At 40.7% G+C, this 22878-nt stretch overlaps 1 protein-coding gene across 1 annotated transcript; it reads left to right on the plus strand.

The window, feature by feature from the left end:
* The first annotated feature begins 848 nt into the window (after positions 1–848).
* GC (GC vitamin D binding protein) lies at positions 849–22670 on the plus strand. The gene is made up of 12 exons (XM_075543562.1): positions 849–873; positions 1891–1960; positions 3106–3238; positions 6409–6620; positions 7976–8108; positions 8624–8718; positions 10839–10968; positions 13087–13289; positions 15413–15542; positions 16022–16119; positions 17719–17851; positions 22641–22670. The coding sequence occupies exons 1-12, from the start codon at positions 849–851 to the stop codon at positions 22668–22670; spliced, it is 1392 nt and encodes a 463-aa protein (XP_075399677.1).
* The last annotated feature ends 208 nt before the right edge of the window (positions 22671–22878 follow it).

Here is a 22878-nt window from a genome sequence, read left to right on the forward strand (position 1 = left end):
TAGCATCATAGGATGTTGGAGGGTGCCTAGGCTTACTTACATAAAGGATACATTAGAAGAGGAAACATTGATTCATTGGTCAGGTGTCTGCCCTGCAGACGATGTGATTGGCGGGTGGAATTAGTGGATCTCTAAGAAGTAAAGAGCTGATCTCCCACTATCCAGACTGGTTCGTCTCTGGCTCTAGCATGGACTCAAGGGTAGGTCCTACAAGCTGCCAGTTGGGCTTTTTTTTGTTTTGTTTTTTTAACCAATCCTTTTCTCTTTTCTCTCAAATAATAATAATAAGGCACTTTGATCCTTTCAAATCCCCCAATAACAATCACATTTCAGTCTTGAGAATTTCTAAAAAAATCCAGTGTGCTCATGTCATTCCCACTCAAAGTGACCCTAGAGCAAAGAATAGAAAGAACTTCCCCATTGTTTCCAAGTTCGTAAATCTTTACAGAAGCATCTTACTACATCTTTCTCCAGCAGAGTGTCTGGTGCATTGAAACTGCTGACCTTTCATTTAGCAGCCAAAAAAATATTTTCAAATGGATTGTAATGATGATTGTACAACTCTTCTTAATGGAGTGAAACTATTGAAATGTCAAATACACAAATTATATGCCAATAAATCTGTCAAAACTAAAATAAGACACATTTTAAAAAGCATATTGTCATATGAAATACCCCAAAATTCAGAAATTTATTTGAAATTGAAACTCCTGCCCAAGTCAGGTCTGTTTCATTCCTGCTGCCTGTGGAAGGAAAGCAAGACGTGTTTACTTTCCTTTTTGCTGGCTGCTTGTTCTCCTCCTCGCCACCTCGGTCTCTAAGTTGCTTCAGGCCACTCCATGGCTAAGATGGAGCGGGGAAAAGAGTGCCTGAGTAAGCAGAAGGGAAAACTAATTCAACAGGCAGTGTGGAGAACTGCTTTTATTTCCTCCATTTAAAGAAGATTTAAGTCTCCTAGGCGACCACAAGGCGATGGGTTTGTCAAACAACAGGGATTTATTGTAACACGGCTCTGGAGGGGCTAAGTGTAAATCCAGGGCTCTGCTGGGACTCTGGTCTTCTTGTCCAGCTCGGCGCTGGCAGCCTAGGGTGTCTTCTTGTACTCCTTGGCTTGTAGAGGGACCCTCACAGGATGGTCTGTGCTCGGACGTGATGCTGCCTTTGCTTCGGTTCTCCCTTTCTATAACATTCCACCCAGAAAGGATTGGCAGTGAGACCTACCTCCCTGCCTTATGGCACCATTGGAAATGTCTTCGAGGAAAGGCACTCTAAGGGTGTAGTGGTTTACCGGGGGAGCTGCTAGGTGCAAGGTCAGTCCTCATGCACTCAAGTTTTTTCCCAGAGCACTGTCCTTGTAAACTGTATTCAACATCATGACAGTTTCTGCGGCATTTTTCCTGAGCAGGAAACAAAACTTCATAGCCCAATGCTGTTCTCTTAATTCACAGCCATCACAAAAATGAGGTTTGAGCAAAACTGCTTTCATGAAAAATTTCACTATGACCAGAGAGAACCTTCGCAGGCAATGTCACTCGGTGCACTACCTCAGAATGAGATGTTCAATGCTCACCTCGCAAGGAAATGCTCACTACAAAAGCCCCACTCAGTGGAGCTTTATCAGGGTTTTGTGGGGCACACGCTCATATGTTTTAAAATTCTGGTTGATTGTAAGAAAACCATTAGAAAGTTACCCCAAAACGGGGAAGGGAAATCTAGATAGATGATAGATAGATAGGCAGATAGATAGATAGATAGATAGATAGATAGATAGATAGATAGATAGATAGATAAACAGACCAGTGTTGCTATAGATCATGTGGAAAGCCCCTGGACATATGATATTCATTTAAAGAGGAAAAGTCCAACTGTTTTCTATTTCTGGCTCCCCAGGCCGTGACTATGAAAAGAGCAAAGTCTGCGCAGAGCTCAGCAGTCTGGGAAAAGATGACTTCAGATCTTTGTAAGTATGCAGCATGTCCTCATTCTCTCGGTAACTTAGCCTTGAGGAAAACTGAGTCTGAGGTAAGTTTAATTCAGTCTGGAGGGATGAGCTGATCTCTCCTGGGTTTTAAGAATCCCAGGGTCCATGTGGGCAGAAATGTCATCCAAATCGAGATTATGCAGAGACCTCAGTTGAATTATGGTTACTAAATTCTAAGAAAGTGTGATCAGTAAGTTCATATTAAGTCCTCAGAACATAAGTAGGCATGGGTTCCAAAGGTAAATGAAACTGTAATTATCGCTTCTCGGCCTTTTGGCTAAGATCAAGTGAAAATGTCATTAATAAAATGTAATTAAAAGAGACTGAGGGTCAGAAGAGTTTCGTGTGGGAAGGCTCAAGAGGGCAGGACCAGAAAACCATGCTTGTCTGATGGAAACTGCAGTCTCACTTGCATTGCTTTCTAAAACAAATTCTCCTGGAAGGCGAGGTTGTTACTGATTGCTACAGTCAACTCCAACCCACAGAGATCTCTTTCAAACCAAATGAAGTGCTTAGTCCTCCCCCTCCTCGCCAGGTGTGCACACACAGGTGCTATGTGTAAGCCCATTGCTGCATCCGCTTTGTCAATCCGTCAGCAGCCAAGGTGTCGAGCCATCTTGTTCAGACTTCTCTTTTTGCGCATCCTCTGTGTACCACATATGATGTCCTCTGAGAGAAGGCCCTCTTGCTAACATTCCAGTGTGTGTGAAATGAAGGCTCATCGGCCTCCAGTCTAGGAGACAGTCTCCCTGTTCTTCTAGATCAGCCTTGCTTCTTCCTCTGGCAGTCCCTTTCGATAGTCTTCCATGACATCATCCTTCCAAGGCCCCAGCTCTGCTTCATTCCTCCTCGTTCATTTTCCTGCCTACATACGAGGCAAACGAAATAGCGTGGCTTGTGCCAGCGCCGCCCTAAACCTCTACGTGACATCTTTGCTTTTCAAGACTTTCAAGAATTAAAATAAGAACTACTTTCGAAAGGAACCTTTCATCCCTTTCACGAACTAAACAAAAAATGCATAAAATATCACCTTTAAAGAACTGAACAGATTCGATATTTTAATTTTTACACATGTGACAAATGTTTTATTTCTAATTGATATTTTTATTTCTTGCCCCCTTCAGATCAATGATCTCTTACAGCAGAAAATTTCCCAGTGGCACATTTGAACAGGTCAAACAGCTGGTACAAGAAGTAGTCTCCCTGACGGAAGACTGCTGTGCAGAGGGGGCTGACGCTGACTGCTATGACAACAGGGTAGGTCTGGCTCGTCGTCCATCTCTAGGGCGACTCACAGCAGGAGCCACGATAGTTAGGCCTTCATTCCATATCCTGGAGAAACCTGGATCAAAACTCCATACATCTCTAGTTTTGGGGGGCAGGGAGTGGGAGTAAACAGGGAGCCTATTCTTCTTAGGAATGAGGTTTACTCCAAAGTAATCAGAGTCAATGTGGCTCGTTGTTCGAGAAGGTTCAAATGGCAAAACAGAGGCACAAATTGACCTTGTTAATAAGAGGTAGGTAAAAGATTTGAGTCAGCTATATCTCACCCCAAAGTCTGCATTTTGTATTCTAAAGCTGATTCACAATCAGATTCAAGTTAGAATCTATTCAAATATTGATTTATGTTAAAAATAAACCTCTTGTAAATAATTCTCTGTTCCTTCAGAGCCTGAAAAAAATCACTAAAAAACAAAAGCAAACCAGTTGATTAATGAGTTGATTCTAATTCATGGCAACTCTGTGCTTGTAAGAGTGAAGCTGGGACCTTGCAGAACAAATCGCCAGAACTCTCTTCCAAGGTCCCACTGGGTACATTTGAAACCCCGAACTTTGGTTGCACAGCCAAGCCTTTAGCTGCTTGAGCTGCCCTCAGCCATGTGTATACGCCACCTATATCTGCCTCGTTGTGCCAAGGATGGATGGCAACCACCACAGAACAATTAGCATTGCATTAAATCTATTTTGTGCTTCAAAAATTGCCCTAGATACATACAAAAATTTTTAGCTTTCCCCTCTGTAGTTTATATGCACAAATTAAAATGCTGAAATGGTAAGCTTCAATATACAATTATAGGTACTAACTGAAAAGGAAAATGACAGCAACTTACTAAATTCAATCATCAGGCATAAGGCAAATTATAGTTAGATGTCTTTGAATGAAGACCTTGTGACCAGTGACCCTCATCCATGAGGAGGACCTTTGTATCAAGAAGGAACTTTACCTTAAGAAGGCATCCTGCCTAGTTCAACTCAAGTCCGTAGCTCCGGGGCCAGATTCAGAGTCACAGGCCAATGGCGCAGAAAGAGGAAGCAGGAAGCAGGGCGATCATGGCCAGTCAGTGAAGAGCAGTGCGGATCCACGGCCAACATGCTGACAACAGGCCACAGCCCAAGAAGGTACCCAACGACCACTTGATTGAAAGGTTGCCCTCCACCCCTAGCCAGGAGTGTCCCCTGGACATAATATCTAACTACCATAGACCTCTGTAAAATGATTCTTTTTGTTGCCAAAGGCCACAAGGAACACTAGTGGCACAAGGGGCTAAGTGTTTGTCTACTAACTGAGGGGTTGGCACTTAGGACCCACCAGCTCTAAAGGAGAAGGACAAGGTATTCTGTTTCTGTAAAAATTTACAAATTCTGAAAATGTATGGAGTGATTCTGCTCTGTCCTTAGAGGGTCACTTAGGCAAAATCAACTTGATGGCAGTGGTGTGAGCTTAAGCCTGCTACAGGTATCTTCAGAAACAATATCAGAGGATCTGACTAAATATAGTCTAGACGCTGTGCTTAGCCATTCACTGCTTTATCTGGTCCTTATTGACATCCTAAGAATTTCATGATCATTTCCTTCCACCATGGAGACAACAAGCACATATTTTAATGTGACTTTCCAAATTATTTTATTTCTAATGTATTTAAGTTAATGTTAGGAAATTTTACTAACACATTCCTAGATGAGAAACAAGTTCTGGAACTGTAGAGACCGGTCATCAGGAAGATGGCCCTGTCATTTTGTTGTCACTGTTGTTATTGCTGTTGTATGACACCCTTTACACACACACCCATTGCTCAAACCATGTGTTTAACTGTGTGCACATTTTTCTCTTTGCCAGAACAGAAATTTTACTTGAGAAAGAAATGGAACATGAAAGGAGATTCACTGAAAATAGAGATAGGATTTTTAAGAGAGACAGAAGCCCACTGCTATCAAGTCAATTCCAGTTCTTTGGGAACCTATATAAAGCTTTTGAGACTATATGTATTTCTCCCACAGAGTTGCTGCTGGGTTTGATCCTCTGATCTTTTGGTTAACAACCCAACCAACAACACAGCCATGACTCCATCAAAAAGAGAGGATGGGATGCTATTCCTAAATTCTGGGAGTTAATGGAAGACAGATGTGGTCGCTACTGTTTCTTTAGCATCTATGTAAATAATTTATGAATTCACTGTGTTGCTGTCCTCCATGAGAGGAGCGATCATTATAAGTTTTGTTCTACAAAAATCACTAACTTGTAATACAAGTTAGGATGCTAGTTTTAATTTTCCCATATTACTATTTACATTTCTTTTTGTAACTTCAAATTTCTTCCAATAATAATAATAATTTTGTTTTTGTTTTTTTATTATTTTTCTACATACCACTGGTTTGTTGGCATTCTAGGCTTGGGCTTAGTCTGCCTATGTCTATCACTGAGATTGTAACTTAAATTCTCGTTGTTTTTCAACCCTTGATGGAAATGTGAATAAATCTTGAAGCTGTGCGGAAAATTGGGTTAGGCTTTTGGCTGCTCATCACAAGTTCAGTGGGTTAAACCCGCCAACGGCTCTCTAGGAGAAATATGAGGCTGTCTGCTCTTATGAAGTTGTACAGTCTTGCAAACCCTCTGTAGGGTGTCCGGGTTGGAAGGGACTCCATGGGAGAGGGTGTTTACATTAGGGATGTTAGCAACAGGAAACCCTCACTCTCAGTGCATGTGGTGTTTCAAGGGGTAGGCAGGTGGAAGGGGCCACCTGGGGAGGTTTTCTCATTGTTAAAGATGAGCATCGCCCCACAGAGATAATGGGCTAGAGGGCATCAGCACTAAGGCTGTACGCAGGCAGAAATAACAATTGCTGATGAAAGTTCTATTTGGGTCAACTCTGAGGAAGGGGTGGTTATTTATTAATACAAATAAGACCCTGCACAAGGGTGGTTCAAAAATTCTGTGGGACTTTTGAAAATGAAATGGAAAGAGTATGGCATTTTCCCACGACTTGTCAAAGTCCCTTGGACTTGCGCATAGAACTACTTCTGCGGTCGGCCACATGAACAAACCAACTCAAGAAAGCCTTGACATGGTTGCTGATGAGAATTTTTAAATTTGGGAGTAACGTGTTTTCCTGAAGAAGCGTTTTCTTCTTTGCCTCCTCCCATTTCAGACGTCCGCACTGTCTGCGCGGTCCTGCGAGCAGGACTCTCCGTTCCCCGTGCACCCGGGCACCGCAGAGTGCTGCACCAAGGAGGGGCTGCAGAGGAAGCTCTGCATGGCGGCGCTTAGGCACCAGCCACAAGAGTTTCCCACCTACGTGGAACCCACCAACGATGAGATCTGTGAAGCATTCCGAAAAGACCCCAAGGACTTTGCTGACCAGTAAGCCGCTTTCATCAGAAGTAAAAATTTAGGTCACAAAAATATCAGTGTTAATCTAAGCCCCTGTCTAGACACATGACACATATCTCAACCCAGATGGTCATTTCCTGTGACGAGCAACTTGTCTCTCATGCAACTCCGCCCATGCTCCTGCCAGTTTCTATATTAATGACTGGCTTTCTCAGACAGATGAAGTCGGGTCCCAAAGCTTCTATTTACTGGTCCTAGTTCTGTTACTTGAAGCAGAATCACTTGGGTATCTCTCCATATGACATACTTTTACATATCTGATGAGATCTAACGTGATTCCCTTCTGCTAAGCTAAGGACCATAGCATGCTCTGTGAAAGACTTTGTTTTATTACTCTGCTTGTTTAAAGACTTAATTTCCAATAAGACATAACTTAATTTTCCCCTTCACTTCTGCATTACATTCACTGACAGAAACAGTTATGAATGTGATATGTTGTGCCACATAGTAAGCATACAGCTTCAAGCATCTTAATGATTGACATGCCTAATTAGCCAGAATGCACACTGAATCATAAGCCTTTGAAGAATATAAAAACATATTAAAATGGGGAAATCCAATTTAATATATCTACAAAAATTGGAGGCACTGCTGTTGAAAGTAACTTTAAAGGCACGACAGCAGTAGACTTTTATTAAAAATCTATTGCTTTGCCCATCATTTTCAATTTTCAAAAAAGATTTTGAATAAGATTACATAACTATTTTTAGAAAATTCAGAGAGGCTAGTTCTCCTAGGAATCAAAAGGTATTCATTAAAAAAAAGGGTACCTTATAAGTCTAGGATCATAAACTGAATAGGGAATGAAAGATAAGTTCATGAATATGAATGTTTTAATTTATTCAGTCAACATCAAAAAACAGCTACTGTGCCCAAAAGCTATGTGAATGAAGAGCTAACTAGCTCCTATACTCAAGCACACTACATGGAAATTTAGGAAAGGCCCTATTTTAAACTAAAATTAATTAAAGATGACTTCAGTATTTTACATCTTTCTAAATCCACAATAAATTTCAGATGTTAAAACTGTGTAACATGAACCTCCATCCATAAAAATACTTCTGAAAAAGTAGGATTTCAGACTGCAACTCAGAATATTAGATGGGACCCTTAGGGGCAGTGGATTTATATTAATGGAGGACAATGAAAGTAAAAATGAGATTGAGCATGGCTGTTCAACTCAAAGGATATAATCACTCTGTAAAGAATTGTTGAATTGGGGTATATCCTTCTGTGAGTGTTCTCAACAACAACAAAAATAAAATAGATTATACAACTTTTACAAGTAGGGTTTATTTTGACAACCCTTCCATTTCCCCCCGCAGATTTGCATATGAATATTCCAGCAATTATGGAGAAGCTCCTTTACCGCTGTTAGTCAGTTATATTAAGAGCTACCTCTCTATGGTAGGGTCCTGTTGTACTTCCTCAAGTACGACTGTGTGCTTTCTGAAAGAGGTAAGTACCATTTGATTTCCTACATCACCACTGCGTATGTTGTCATGGAGTCGATGCCCACTCATGATGACCCCATATGTGCCGAGTGTGACTGCTCGACTGGCCTTTCAGTGACTGGGTTATTGAAAATACATTGCTAGGCCTTGCTTCAGAGATACCTCTGAACAGACTCACATTTCCAACTTCCCTCAAGCTTCCTAATTGTCTGTGCTTTGCAGGGACTCCGTTGTTCAGAGTTACAGGCTCATTTCTTCTTTTCATGGCATTGCTTTTAAACAATGGCAGACATTTTGATTCTGGAATCAATATGGCTTTTTTCAATGCTTCCTTATATTTTTTATTTGGAAAATGAGTAAACTGGTCTTTGGAAAAAGAAAATGATAATCTCCTTTGTTCAGAATTCAGTTTTTATTTATTAAACATCATGAAATCAGTATTTTTAATTCTTAGCTTTCCATCATATTACTTTCAAAAGATCTTGCCCATCTAATGAAATCCTATCACTTGTTTTCTAGAGGCTACTGATTAAACATTTATCACTTCTAACCATGATGTCAAATAGAATTTGCTCACAATATGTTGCTTATGGGAAGAATAAATCAAGACTCAGGTAAATAATAATAATAAGATATCGGTTTGACTCTAAATTTTCCTTATCAGATTAGAATATCCAAAGTACATGTCTGTAATCTATAGTTATAGTGTGCCCACAAAATCTCTGATCTAAAACTTATTTAAAAACCTAGCTGTTATTTTTCCCTCTTCTTTATAAAGAATATTAAGGTTGTCCTGTGGAAACATGGATACATTGTAAAATAGATTTGCTTTTAATGAGAACCTTTCTCATATAGTCTTACATGGGCACAAATAAAAACCATTTCTGCCATTCTCATACACCAAACATAAGAGCTGAATAAATCATCTTCTGAACACTAAAAATTATTTGCTTTGCCTGATTTTCTCTTGGAATGAGACATCCTGAAAATCCTTCCTTGCTTGCTAGGTGAAACTTTCTGCTCCATAGTGTGTATCTCCCTTCCTTCGTGAACATAGTCTCATATGTAGCTCTTTCAATTATTTGCCATTTTCACCTTTTTTTCCAGGGGGGCGGGAGAGATTAATCCTTTATAGTTAACTTCACATTGTAGTTTTGACAGTTTCTATTTTTATATGTCCTTCATCTCAACCAACCGGATTTGCCAGTTTCTATTCTCATGTATCATTTCCATATTTATAGCCCTTAAACTCTTTCCAAGGAGCCCTGGGGGTGTAGGAGCTTCCAGTTGGGCTGATAACCAGAAGATCAGCATTTTGAACCCACTGACCTCTCCCCAGAAGAAAGCAAGGGAGCTTTCTGCTCCCGTAAAGATTGACAATCTCAAAAACATGAAAGAGCAGTTCTCCTGTAGGGTTACTGAGTCTGGATTGACTCAGTGGCCGGGAGGGTCTTTTTGGAGGGTTGTTTTCTTTTTGTTTTGTTTTGTCTTGTTTTAGCTCTTTCCACTCTGATTTATGGGCTTGTTTTCCTTCCACAGTAATGAAAAATACTCGTTTCTATTGCTGAGCGAGGCAGACTAAGCCTCATGAGTCCTTTTAATATAATCTCATTAGAACCACTCAAAATAGATTTTCTCCAAATCTTGCCAGCTTTTCCCTTTATTCTCTCTCTGTGTTGAATTAGTGACACATAGAAATTTATTTTTAAGTAATTAATTAATCATTGATTTATATTAACAGCAATATCTAAGGATTTGTCATAAGGAAATAGTATTAGGTGTGAACAAAGCTATAACTACAAAATATTTAAGCCAAAATGTTTTATACATGAAAAGAAATGGACATTTCCTATTTCTAGAATAAAAATTACTCTAATTATGGTGTTTCTATATGAAAAAATGCTATATGTTCTGTCAAATTTTTATTATAAAATAACTTTTGATGATATAGAATTGATTCCTGGTGGCGTAGGGATTATGTGTTGGGCCACTAATGGAAAGATCAGCAGTTCGAAACCACAAGGTGCTCGGTGGAAGAAAGACTGGGCTATCCCTCCGGTAAAAGTGACAGTCTCAGAATCTCACAGAAGCAGTTCTACCCTGTCCTATAGGGTCACTGTGTGTCAGCAGCTCACTCACTTGACGACAGTGAGTGAAAACATCATATTAATGTATTAAGTAAAAAAGTCAAAGATAAGAAGTATTTATCATAGCATATTTCCATTCATGTATGCAGACCTCATATAATTAAAAAACACACCAAATTATTAACACATCCACTCTGTGTTAATTATGTGGTACAAAGTGATAGACCTTTACTATTTCACGTATTTAATCTGTGTATACTAAGTAAATTTAGTAACATATTTTTTAAAGAATGTGGCAGACTACAGAAACACAATATATGTAAACAATAGTAAACAAATTGCTTTATTTCTGGCTTAGATGAATGTTTTAAGGTTTAAAGCCTGCTTCAAATATATAGATCTGGATAGAAGAGAAGCACCTTCATACCTAGCATTTTAAAAGATTCATTGAAGCTGGATTGTTGCTTCCTGTTTCTTTAATTAGAAGTGTTGGCATATAGAGCCCATAGCATGACAGACGCTACCCAACTGTTGAGGTTAATTGGTATTATTTGGCATTACCTGGTATTATACCTTTCAACCTTGTGCTCAGAATGAGACAAAGAAACTAAAATGTTGGTTGCTAATAAACACTTTTAACTGCTTAGCCACCTGATCAAGTTAGCCCAAAAAGCACCGACTGCTGATCTGCAAGATGTTTTGCCACTAGCTGAAGATCTTACTGATATCCTCTCCAAGTGCTGTGAGTCGACCTCCGAGGACTGCATGGCCAAGGAGGTAAGAGAAGCCCTCACCGTCACCGGCATCGTGGGCCGGGCACCTCGTGCCATTTACGGAGTGGCGGCAGACCCACTTCTTTTCTCTTTTAAAAAGGAAAAAAAGAGGACCTTATGCAAAGGGCTTAAGTGGAGAGCAAATGCTTTGAGAATGATTGGGGCGGGGAATGTATGGATGTGCTTTATACAATTGATGTATGTATATGTATGGACTGTGATAAGAGTTGTATGAGCCCCTAATAAAACATTTAAAAGAAAAAACGGACATATAGCTCACATATCATACAATTCTACAGTTTAATCACCCCAAGAAGAGTGAGTTGTGCAATCATCGCCACGATCAATTTGAGCGTATTTTCTTTGCTTTTGTGTTCCTCTCTATTCACTTCCCATTTCTCCCCCAACTTCCTCTGCCACACCGCCAAGAACTTATTAATCCACTTACATTCTAGAGACTGCTGGACTTCATATCCAGAAACCCCTTTTTAAAAACCTAACCACAATAACAAAATAAAACATTAAAACCTCAATCAAAAAGAAAGCAGAAACCATACTATTAAAAATTAAAATAAACTTTAAATGAATCCAAAGGGAAATAAAATGTCAAAGAGCTAAATTTCAGCCTAACTGCACCCGCGAGTCTCCACTTGCAAATGCATTCTGCACGGTGGCAAGGCTACGAACATCCACAGACTGTGATCCGAGAGGAGTCACGGGAGGCTCAAACCCATGTGGTCCCGCCAAATGGATTGGGGACTTCCACTGTCATCCATCCGGAGCCTTTTGAAACCCAGGTGTGGGCAATTTCAGCACTGCTACCGTTCCCTCCGTCATATTGGGATTTTAGTAGTTACAGTCCTTGGATCGCACACAGCCTGGTGTGCTTCTCCCACGTGGATTTAGCTGATGCCTCACCTAGATGGCAGCTTGTTTGACGGCAGATCTTCAAGACCCCAGACACTCTTGCGTCTGATGCCAGGGACCATCTATTTTCTGTCACTACACGTTCCTATCATGCCCATATCCTCCGGGACCTCTTCAGGAGGACAAGCAGATACAGAAAACTTTAAATCTCTTCCTCAAACAGTCTCCAGGAACTCACAGGTGTAACCTCTGAAATTTATTGCTAACTCCATTTTAGAGACGAGAAATCAGAAGACTAGCAAGCCTCTATAATTCAAGGCCGTATAGGTCGCAAATCTCAGGGCTCACATTCAAGGACTAGATTTTTTGATGCACACAACCATGCTCTGCTTCCATCGTACAAAATTACATTTAGTAACCATATGTGGTTAGTTGAATTGTAACCTGTAAAAATTCAATAAATATATAATTCAGTTCTTGTATTCACTGATCACATTTCAAACGTACAAGTGCTCAATAGTATTGGGCAGCGTAGATATAGATAATTGCCATCACTGCTGATGGTTCTACTGGAAAGATCTGCATATCATTATTTCATTAGAAGTTATTGATGCTTTCATTGTACCTTCCATAATGTGATGCTATTTCAATTTTGTGCCATATTTCATTTATATAGTCATTTCAAATTGATTTAGATATGAACAGATTTGTAGCTATGAAGTTTATCAAACCTGAAAAGGTTGAGGATTTGCTTTAAATAAATGTCATATTTTCTGGTGTTATCAAGTCCTTAATGAAAAAAAGTCATATGCTGCCTTTACTTTTTTTTTAATCAAGAAAATACATTGGTATTAATAGTGTTTTCCTATAATCTGATTTACCATCTAGGTAGGACTGTATTACATAAGCCTCCTGAATGTATTGAATCTAACTACCTAAATATGCTATATTTTCATTCCATAAGTACTCAATTATTATATTTTTATCTTTAAACAATGCTGCAATGCATAGCTAAATGACTAAACTGTCCCTTCATGTAAAGTTATAATCTGAGGATAGATTCTTAGAATTGAAATTTTGCATGTTTAAGGCTTTTAGTACATAGTGGAAAATTGCCTCTCAAAAGTATTGAACTAATTCATTTCCGGGAGTAGTCATGCTGAGGATCGTGTCAGGCAGGGAGGTACAGGCCTTACTTGTAGTTAAAAGCCAGTCAGAAAACTAACAATGCATACCCTCTTCACTCTTTCTGTAGCTGCCTGAACACACAGTAAAAATCTGTGATAAGTTATCTAAAAAGAATTCTAAATTTGAAGACTGTTGTCAAGAAAAAACACCCATGGACATTTTCGTGTGCACTTACTTCATGCCAGCCGCCCAGCCCCCTGAGTTGCCAGCTGTTGACATTACCACAGATAAAGATGTGTGCAGTAGCGAAAACAAAAAAGCCAAAGACCAGTAAGTACACTTGATGCAAAATGAACCTCGCCATGCACCCCAAGGGGAATCAGGTGATGGGGCTAGAATAGAGAAAGTATGCTGTTACTTAGCAGCCGAGGTACCACTTATGCTTTCTGTGAATTTCTTGCACTCATTCACTGATTTTGAAGGTGCTCTGGTGAGGCTGCTGATGAAGCATTGGACTGCTAACCACCAGGACAGCAATTGAAACGCACCAGCCACTCCAGAGGAGAAAGAAGAGGCTGTCTGCTCCTGTAAAGCGTTGCCATCTCTGAAACACCAGGGAGCAGCGTCACGCTTTGCTACCGGGCTCTTAGGGGTTGGAATCATCTCGATGACTCGCTCACTGCCAGGGAGTCTATTCTGACTCACAGAAGCTCTACAGGAGAGAGAGACGACATGTATATGGGAGTAGAAACTTCATCTGAATCCCATGGAACAGCTGCCCCCCAAGTAATCCGCTATATTCTCAGGGCTGCTTATGTTAACCAGAGTCTTAAAACTCACTGCCATCGAGTCGATGCTGACTCATAGCGACCCTATAGGACAGGATATACCTGCCCCTTTATGTTCCTGAGACTGGAACTCTTTATGGGATTAGAAAGCTGTCTTTCTCCCACAGCGCAGCTGGTGGTTCTGAACTGCTGTCCTTGCAGATTGCAACCAGATGCGTAACCACTACGCCACCAGAGTTCCTACCATAATGATAGTATGTTTAAATTTTAATCAAAAGCTCAAATTATATTTTAGTTAGTGATGCATTTTATTTTCAAAATAGATAATGCATGTAAAGCAGATTTTTCTAGACAGTATTGGTATTTATAATAATTAGGTAAAATGCATCCCCCCCAAGGAGACGAATAACAGAAACATGAGTGAAGGGAGACAATGGACAGTATAAGATATGAAATAATAATAACAATATATAATTGATCAAGGATTCACAAGGGTGGGAGTATGGGGGAGCGAGGGAATATTTTGGAAAGGGTGATGGCAATATATGTGCAAATATGCTTGATAAAATTGATGCATGGAATTCTAAGAGCTGTTAAGAGCTTCCAATGATGTTTTGACAAATATATTAATTAGATAAAAAGATATCAAGTGAACGGAAATGATAAAACCTTATCTGGTTACATCCAACTTAAAAAAAAGAAAAAAACTACTGTAAGTACACCATAGTTTCCAAACACCATACATTGAATATCTCACGAGTACGCATTTTTTCGTGGTGCAAAAATCTTTAATAAGTAGGTTGAAGAATCGGGTTAGAATATAATATTATCAAAATCAGACTGCAGCATTTAGACCAAACTAATGATCTTGTTTATGTTTCTGCAAATACTCATTTCATAAATGCTTGGACTGAAATGAAATAAGGCAGAATGGTATATTTTTCTCAAATCTATTTTCACAGGACAGTCATTGAAAGGGCCCTATTGATGGTTTATATCGTGTCAATATAGTATTTGCAAAGAGAGCTTTTCCACATTTGTTTTAAGTATCTGTGTTTGCACACTACATCGATGGCTGTGACAGGGACCCAGCTGGCAGAGTGGTTACTGAAGGTTGGCGGCCTGAAAGGTCAGCAATTAGACTCCACCAGCAGCTCTGGGGAAAGATGCAGTTGCCCGCTTCTGAGTAGGGGCTGACTCAAAAACTATGAGTTTGGGGTCTATATGTGAATGTATACATCATGCAGATTAATCACTTTAATTCCATTTTAAGCAGCCACAGTATCTTCATTCAAAAACAACTTTCTGAAACTTGCATTTCAATGAAAATCTTCAATAATACAAACCTGTTGCTTCAGGTGTTAACTTTTTCATGAAGACCAAAAAGGTTTTGCCTTTATAATAAATATGCTGCATCCCAAAACATGACTACATACACGCCTACCTACACATAAATTATGGTCGTGGTGAGGTGTGACTGAGTCACGCTATACCAAACATGAGTCCCTTGCCGGTGACTAGGCTCTCCTGACAACAGAGCACAGTACACGAGGCGGATTCTTGCCATCCTCACGTCGAAGGAGCGTTCTGGCTGCGCTCCCTCTGAGCCGGGTTAGTCTGACCCGCATGCTAATGCACACGATCTCCTCTTGTCTCTTACTCTAGGTATGTGTTTGAACTAAGCAGAAGGACCCATGTCCCAGAGGTCTTCCTCAGTAAAGCACTTGACCTGACTCTGAGAGGCCTGGGTGACTGCTGCGACTCCGGGGACTCCACAGGCTGCCTCACTGCCAAGGTGCCCTTTATTAGGCTTTCTCCACAAGCTTGGGTCTCAAGCACACGTTTGCAAACTGCAGCCAAACTACAGCCAAGTCTGCCCTGATACTGCATCTTTTATATGCCCTGTAAGCTAAAAACAATGTGTGTATGATATTCAGTGGTGTGTGTGTGTGTGTGTATATATATATATATTCAGAAGAATGTTGCATGATGTACCAAAAGTCTAAGAAATTCCCATTTCAGTGTTCAGGAAGAAAGTGTTGGTGCAGCGTGGTTGTGCTCCTCCATTTGTACATTTTTAAGGACTGCTTTTACTCCACAATAGCAGAGCTGAGCATTGAGACAGAGCCCAGACTGCCTGCAAAGTCTAAAATATTTACTGTCTAGCTCTTTGTAGAAAAAAGTTTTATGCCTATGGTATACACAAACACAGAATTCTCATTTAACAGGCTCCTGGGAGAGTGTTTCAAAGTAAATAACTATTATGTTTTACAGGGCCCGCTCCTGCAAAAAGAACTATCATCTTTCATTGAAAAGGGACAAGAAATATGTGCTGATTATTCAGAAAACACGTTTACCGAGTACAAGAAAAAGTAAGGCTGTTGCTTTGCCTGTATCCTCCAAATTTATCATCAATCTTTGCCTGGTATTTTGGTTGGGAAGCACAGTTGAAAACTCGGGATGCACTAAGTCAGTGAGCAATAAAAATAGGAGCTACTCAAGAGAGAGAGAGAGGGGGTGGAGGGGTGAGGAAGAGAGAGAGAGAAAGCGTAGAAGCTAATAACTCTGGAGAAGAAGCCTAGTTCTCTGCTGGAAATAAAACACACCCCGCAGTTGAGGTGAGAGGACAATTAGAACACAGCCACCAAATTGTAAGTTATAAAACCTGACGAGAGTTAAACATGCGTGCGTGCGTGTGTGTCTGTGTGCGTGTGTGTAGATATACATATCCTTAAGTCTTGGGAATCTGGGGTCTTCTCTATTTCTCATTACCTCCTGCTAATAGGACAAATCAATCTGCCTTCAAGAAGCACGGCCAGAGTGCTCTGTAGAGGCAGGGCTGGCCAGTCTCCATCTTCCATGCTGTGGGCAGGTTGTGAGGGGAGACAGGTTCCCGGAGAAGGGCCTCGGGTTTGGTCAAATAGAGGGACAGCAACAAAAGGGAAAGGTCCGCAGGGACACGGACCCAAGCGTGGGGACCACTGTGAGGATGGCGCGGGACCAGGCAGTGGGTCGTTCTGCCCTGCACCACGTGGTGATGGCTTGGGATTGACTCGGCGGCACCTAACTCCATCCACCAGCTGCAGGGAAGCTGGGCTGCGTTCTCCGGGAAGACACACTTCGCTCCCAGATGGTGCAAGCCTGACGTCCAGCTGAAAAGTGAGACTCGGAGTGTGTTACGAGCAGTTCCAATTGTTGGGGAGTTGGCCTGGGCTCGTGGCACCCCGTGTGTGGCCGCAGACCTGTGCCCCCTAGGTTTTTCTATAGAGTCCGTCGAAGCTGTTCTTCGGTGCCGTGGACTTGGTTCCGACCTAGAGTAAGCCCGTGCAAAGACAACGCAGCACTGTTCTGCTGAAGCCCGTGGTTGACGCCAAGGTGCCAGCCCATCTTACCGAGGGCCTCCGCTCCTCACCGCCCCTCCACTTTGCCAAGCAGGATGCCCTTCTCCGGGGTCTGCCCTCTCCTCTCAGCACGTCCACAGCGTCCCTTAATAGCATGGCCGCAAGTGTGAAGTTGCCGGGCCTCTGTACCACTGATTTCCAGCATAGAAAATTCAGAAGTACCCAAATGGAGGGGAAGGGGAAGTGATTTAAAACAGGAGAGAACCCTAACAAAGTGCTCATGTAGCATCAGGAAATAGTCTTTAAGATGCTTGAAATCTAGAAACAGAACGCGCATGAAAGGCCGAGCCTACAGACCAAGAATCCAGAAGGAAGTCACCCATATTGAAATCACGGAGCTTACTGAAGTAGAAAGATTGTGATCAAAGTCCAGAAGCACTTCGCATGCTCACCTTCCCAGGCTTGAAAAAGATGTAGATTTCACTTTTTAATCTAACAACAGGTTCTAACACTCATTCAACAGATACTACTATTTTTTTTTATTCTATAAGATCTAACATAACTATCATTTGCCCTAGGACCATGTATAAAAACCCATCTAGTAAGATGTTATATGAAAATATCTTTCAGACTGACGGAGCGATTAAGAGCGAAAATGCCCGACACCTCCGCTGCTGACCTCGCCCAGGTGGTGGACAAGCACTCAGAATTCGCCTCCAAGTGCTGTTTCATCAACTCCCCGCCGCTCCACTGCGAAGCAGAGGTGGGCGCATCGAACACGCGACTCGCCGCGCGGTGCTCTAAGGAGCAGACACTCCAGCTTACTCCTTTCTTTCTTCTTACTGAGGGACCGAGAATACGCAAGAGGCTTTTCCTAGTGCGCAACTCTGCCTTCCTGTCTTTACAATGAAAGGAAGACATACTTTTATAAATATTGTATCATTGGTATCATTTTGACTTTAATGACAAAAACTATGACTCTAATTTTGATTTGATTTAACACAAAAAACAATACAAATACAATTGGGACACTAATAAAGGTCACATGATAATTTTTTTACCATAAGTCATTTTTTAAGATTAACAATATTTATCTTAAGACTATTACGATCTTGGGGTCTTTTTTATTACCTTTTTTTTTTCTTTTATGCCCTGTCATTTGGCATCCAGTTTTGAAAGATAAATAACTTAGAACTCCTATGTATCTGCCAGTTTTCCTTCAATACCTCCCTAAATTTTGTCATTTATCTCATTTTTATTATTATTGATTAGACAAGCTTTTCTGTCCCCATAATTTTCAAAAAAATATGCAAGTGACCTATACTTAAATGAATTGAGGGAATAACTGTCACCTCCTTTTGCTGTGCCTTTTTTCTCCTAAATTTTTAATTTATTCATATTTTCAATAAGCATTTAACATCAGTTGTTTCTTTTTGATTTTTTCAAAATTTATAATATCTCCTCTGATTCTATTTCTTTTTTTTCACCTTTGCATGTTTTGGTGCTGTTTTATTGTTTCATGATATTGATGGATGCTGCAGGGATGACTGGGTTCACCTTTGAAGGAAACTTTAAGTAGCTATACAATAATGGTTGGTCATCGTGCGTGTTTCATGTTATTTATTTGTCTAATTCCAGATGAAATATTCTTTCCAATTAGCATTCCTTTTACTCAAAATGCAAATTGTCACTCATTCCATAGCTTGCTCCCTGGTTTGGAACCCTGCATTTGAATCTATAAGTTCGTTTTTGTTGTTTTTATTTTGCCATGTCAAGAAAGTTTTATTCTACTACGTATTAGGGAAAGTTTTCTTACATCGTTCCTCAGATCCGCTTCTTCAGAGAAGCGATTGTTCAATATTGTTAAGGGACGTTTTTGTACTTACCTGATAATCCCATCGCTTGGCTGGCAGGGCTCTTGCTGTGGTGGCTTGTGAGTCACTGTGATACTGAGAGCTCATGACTGGTGTTCAAATGCCAGCAGCGTCTCTCAAAAGCGAGCAGGTTTCAGCAGAGCCTCCGGACTAAGAACAGACTAGATGAAGGATAGGATGTCCACTCTGAGGAATTGCACAGGTAACCCTTGTGGGTAGCATCGACACCTCGTCACATGCTGAAAAGCTCACGGATAGAAGGAGCACTGTCAGACATAGTACCAGAAGAGGAGTCCCTCAGGTCAGAGGCCCTCAAAGGATGACTGGGGAAGAGCTGTCTTCTCAAAGTAGAGCCAGCCAGAATGACATTGGTGGAGGAAAGCCTGGGGGAGTAAATTCTTCGGATCCTCTGTTTGGTGATGGGGCATCGAGTCAAAATGAGAAGAAACAGCTGCAAGTATCAATTAATCAGAACTTGGAATCTATGAAGTCCAATATAGGGAAATTGAAAGTTGCAAAAATGAAAGCCTTTGGGATTTACTCCCATTTTACTCTTGGTAATGCTAAGTTCTCTACCATTGGCTAAATGAATGACACTATCAACTTATGCCCCACGTTGATGATTTATAGTACTATCTATCATAAAATGATAATGGTGTCTCAAGGGTGAACCAGAGACAATAAACCATAGTTACATGAATGGACTTGGGGCTTGTTAATTCTAGTCCCAATCGAATAATAATTAGTTCTAAGGGAATGACCCTGCTTGATAGTTACCTGCATAGAGATCAGTGAAACATGGATAGAAAGAATAGCATCTGAGGTCTTAAAAGCTTGTCTTTTTTTTTTCAATTTTCTCTGTTATTATACCGTTGCTTATTCGTCCAGTTGTGAAGATTTTTTTAAAATCATTTTATTGTACAGCTCTGATCACAATCCAACAATCCATAAATCTATCCATTGTATTTCAAGCACATTTGTACATTTGTTGTCATCATCATTCCCAAAACATTTGCTTTCTATCTGAGCCCTTGGTATCAGCTCCTCATGTTTCCCCTCTCTCCCCGCTCACCCCTCCCTCATGAATCCTTGATAACTTATAAATTATTATTATTTTGTCATGTCTTACACTGTCTGACATCTCCCTGCACCTTCTTCTTCTGTTGTCAATCCCCCACAGAGTATCTATTATATAGAACCTTATAACTGTATCCCCACTCTCACTACTGGCCCTGAAGGGATCATCTGTCCTGGATTCCCTGTGTTTCCAGTTCCTATCTGTACCAGTGCACATCCTCTGGTCTAGCCAGATTTGTAAGGCAGAATTGGGATCCCAAAAGCTTGTCTTAAAACAAGTAGGTATTTAAAGGAAGCATAAACTAAGTCCACATGGAAGAAGCACACCAGTGTATGTGATCCAAGGAATTGTAAAGAATAAAACCCAAATCTGAAGGGCAAAATGGTACCAGAGATTGAATTAAGAAAACCCATTTTGCAGAAGGCTAGGGAGGACAGTGGAAGCCCCAGATCCAATTGCAGGGTCCCCACATGAATCAAGTCTCCAGTGACTACCCTCAGACCATAGTAAAGGCATGTGAAGGGCCATGCTACCGCACAGAGTATTGTACAATCAATTATAGTAGATGCAGTTAGTCTCTCTTTGACCCATTTTACAGCTGTTATATTGTTAATTTAATATTTTTAATATGTTCATCTTTTTACTGAGGTTTTTCTGTTTTAGGTAGTCGTTGCTATTGAGTTATTTTGCTCTCTGATTGGGTTTTGTAGGGTTTCCTGTATATTAAATCTGGATAGGTAGAGCTATAGAGATAGTAACTGGATGGTAGGTGTGTGCCAGGGAAGGAAGGGGGCCTAAAAGCAATGAGTATGAGAACAAATTTCTGAAATTAATTATAGTGCTGATGACACAAATCTTCCTAATATGAATAAATTGTATGTGATGTGAAGCATATGCCAAGAAACTGAAATGGGAAGCGCTATCTGACCTATAGGGTCTCTGTGAGTCAGCATCACTTCAGGGCAGTGAGCTTAGCTTGGGAAGGAAATCTAAACCACCAGCTAGCACTACGTTGAGTAGTTCTACTCCTGTGAAGATTTACAGTCTTGGAAACTCACAGGGACAGTTTTGATCTGCCCGATAAGAGTCACTATGAGTCAGAATTGACTTAATGGCAGAGGTTGAGTTGGATTTAAGGGTACCCTATTTCAACCACCATGAAACTTTCCCCACCCCTCTGTAATCTGTTGATCGAGATCCAAACTCTAGGAGACAACTGGACCTTAGGCTTCCTTCAAGCATCTGGTTGGTCATTTCTTCCAGTTGTTTTTCAGTATATTTTTCAGAACACATGGCCATTTCAAAGCTGTGTTATTTTCAACTACAATTGTGAGAAGCTATGTTTGCAGCTTTCTATATCACCAGTAAATTTATGAGAGAGCTGCTGCTGCTGAAAAAGGCAGTCTTTCAGAAATCACTGGAGACACGTGAGAAGAATGGAGCTGTTGAGGTCTGATTCTGGAGAACACCGAGTAGAGCCTCCTCTGTCACCGCTGGTTTCTCTGATTGCTGTTCTATCCTGATCTTTCAGCTAAGTTGTGCAGCTCACTTCTGCGTTCACCCCTTATGGTAGAGCAAAATCTACTGTTAGAACACCGGTCCCTTTCATTGTCAGTGCTTCGTGTGATTGCCCTATTCAGCCTATAAGGCTTAGAACATATTGTATTGTTGTATCTTCTTGGCCTATAGGTTTGACAAGCGAGTTGCTTAAAAGTTGTGACCGTCCACTTCTTTTACTCTCAGTCACTTAAATCCAGGGATCGCTCTCCAGACCTGGCTGCCATTACATGTAGCCCTGCTGCTGAGAGAGAGGCAACAGGGGCCTTGGCACCACACTGAAGGAGGTCTCAGTAGTGTGGGACAGTGCACTCCTACCCTCGCCCAGATCTAGGGCAGTCACCGAAATGGTTCATTTTTTATGTTTTTGTGTTTGGGGTATGGGTGCCATGGAGACCCATTTCTCAGAACTCATTATCGTGCTTCTTCTAAAATGTCCCAACAGAGTGCTAGTGGGCATCACTAGACTTCCCAAGGTACTCATAGACCACTGTAATGTGCTGGCGTTGATGATTAAAACCCCGACAGCATAGAAATCAATGTGACGGCTAACACTGAGTAGCCTATGACTATTTTTCAAACAGAATATGAGGAGCTTTAACATTACACTCCTCCTTCTGCCTCCTATCTCGCTTGTCCTGAACTAATGCAATTTTTCAAGCTCATCTTGCTTTAAGACCTTTGCACATGGTTACTCAGCCTGGATTTCCCACTACCTGGCTAACCTGTCGTCATAGTTCAAGATTTAATTTAGGTCCCACGTTCCATGGTCCCGTAACATTCCGGACAATCCCAGTCGGAGCACTTCGTTAACTCTATTTCCATTGCTTTCTTGTCCTTCCAAGGTGTGAACTCTTCAAGTTCAGAGACAGGTAGGACGACATATATGTGAAAGACGGCTACTAACAAATGCAGGATAGAATTACGGTTTTGGAAAGAATCTTTTCCTCTAGTTTCAAATGTCTTTATTTTCTGCACGATTGAGTAGGTTACAAGTAAAATATTGTACAATTTTGATAATAAACTCTTTTGTTCATTTTCAGATTGATGCTGAAATGAAAAATATCGTATAGGTATGATGCCTGTGTGTTGTCTTAGGTAAGTATATTTTTCATAGGCAGCAACAACAAAAAACAAGCATTGTACAATGTATCTTAAAATCATGGAAAAATTTTATCTAATCAAATGATCCCTTTTAATTATTCATTATTCATTCACATTTATTGTAACAAATAAAAATATTAAGAATCTGAAGAAACTAAGGAGCACATATCAGTCAGA

This window comes from Tenrec ecaudatus, chromosome 3 (assembly GCF_050624435.1).
Source record: "Tenrec ecaudatus isolate mTenEca1 chromosome 3, mTenEca1.hap1, whole genome shotgun sequence".
In the NCBI taxonomy this organism is placed as follows: Eukaryota; Metazoa; Chordata; class Mammalia; order Afrosoricida; family Tenrecidae; genus Tenrec; species Tenrec ecaudatus.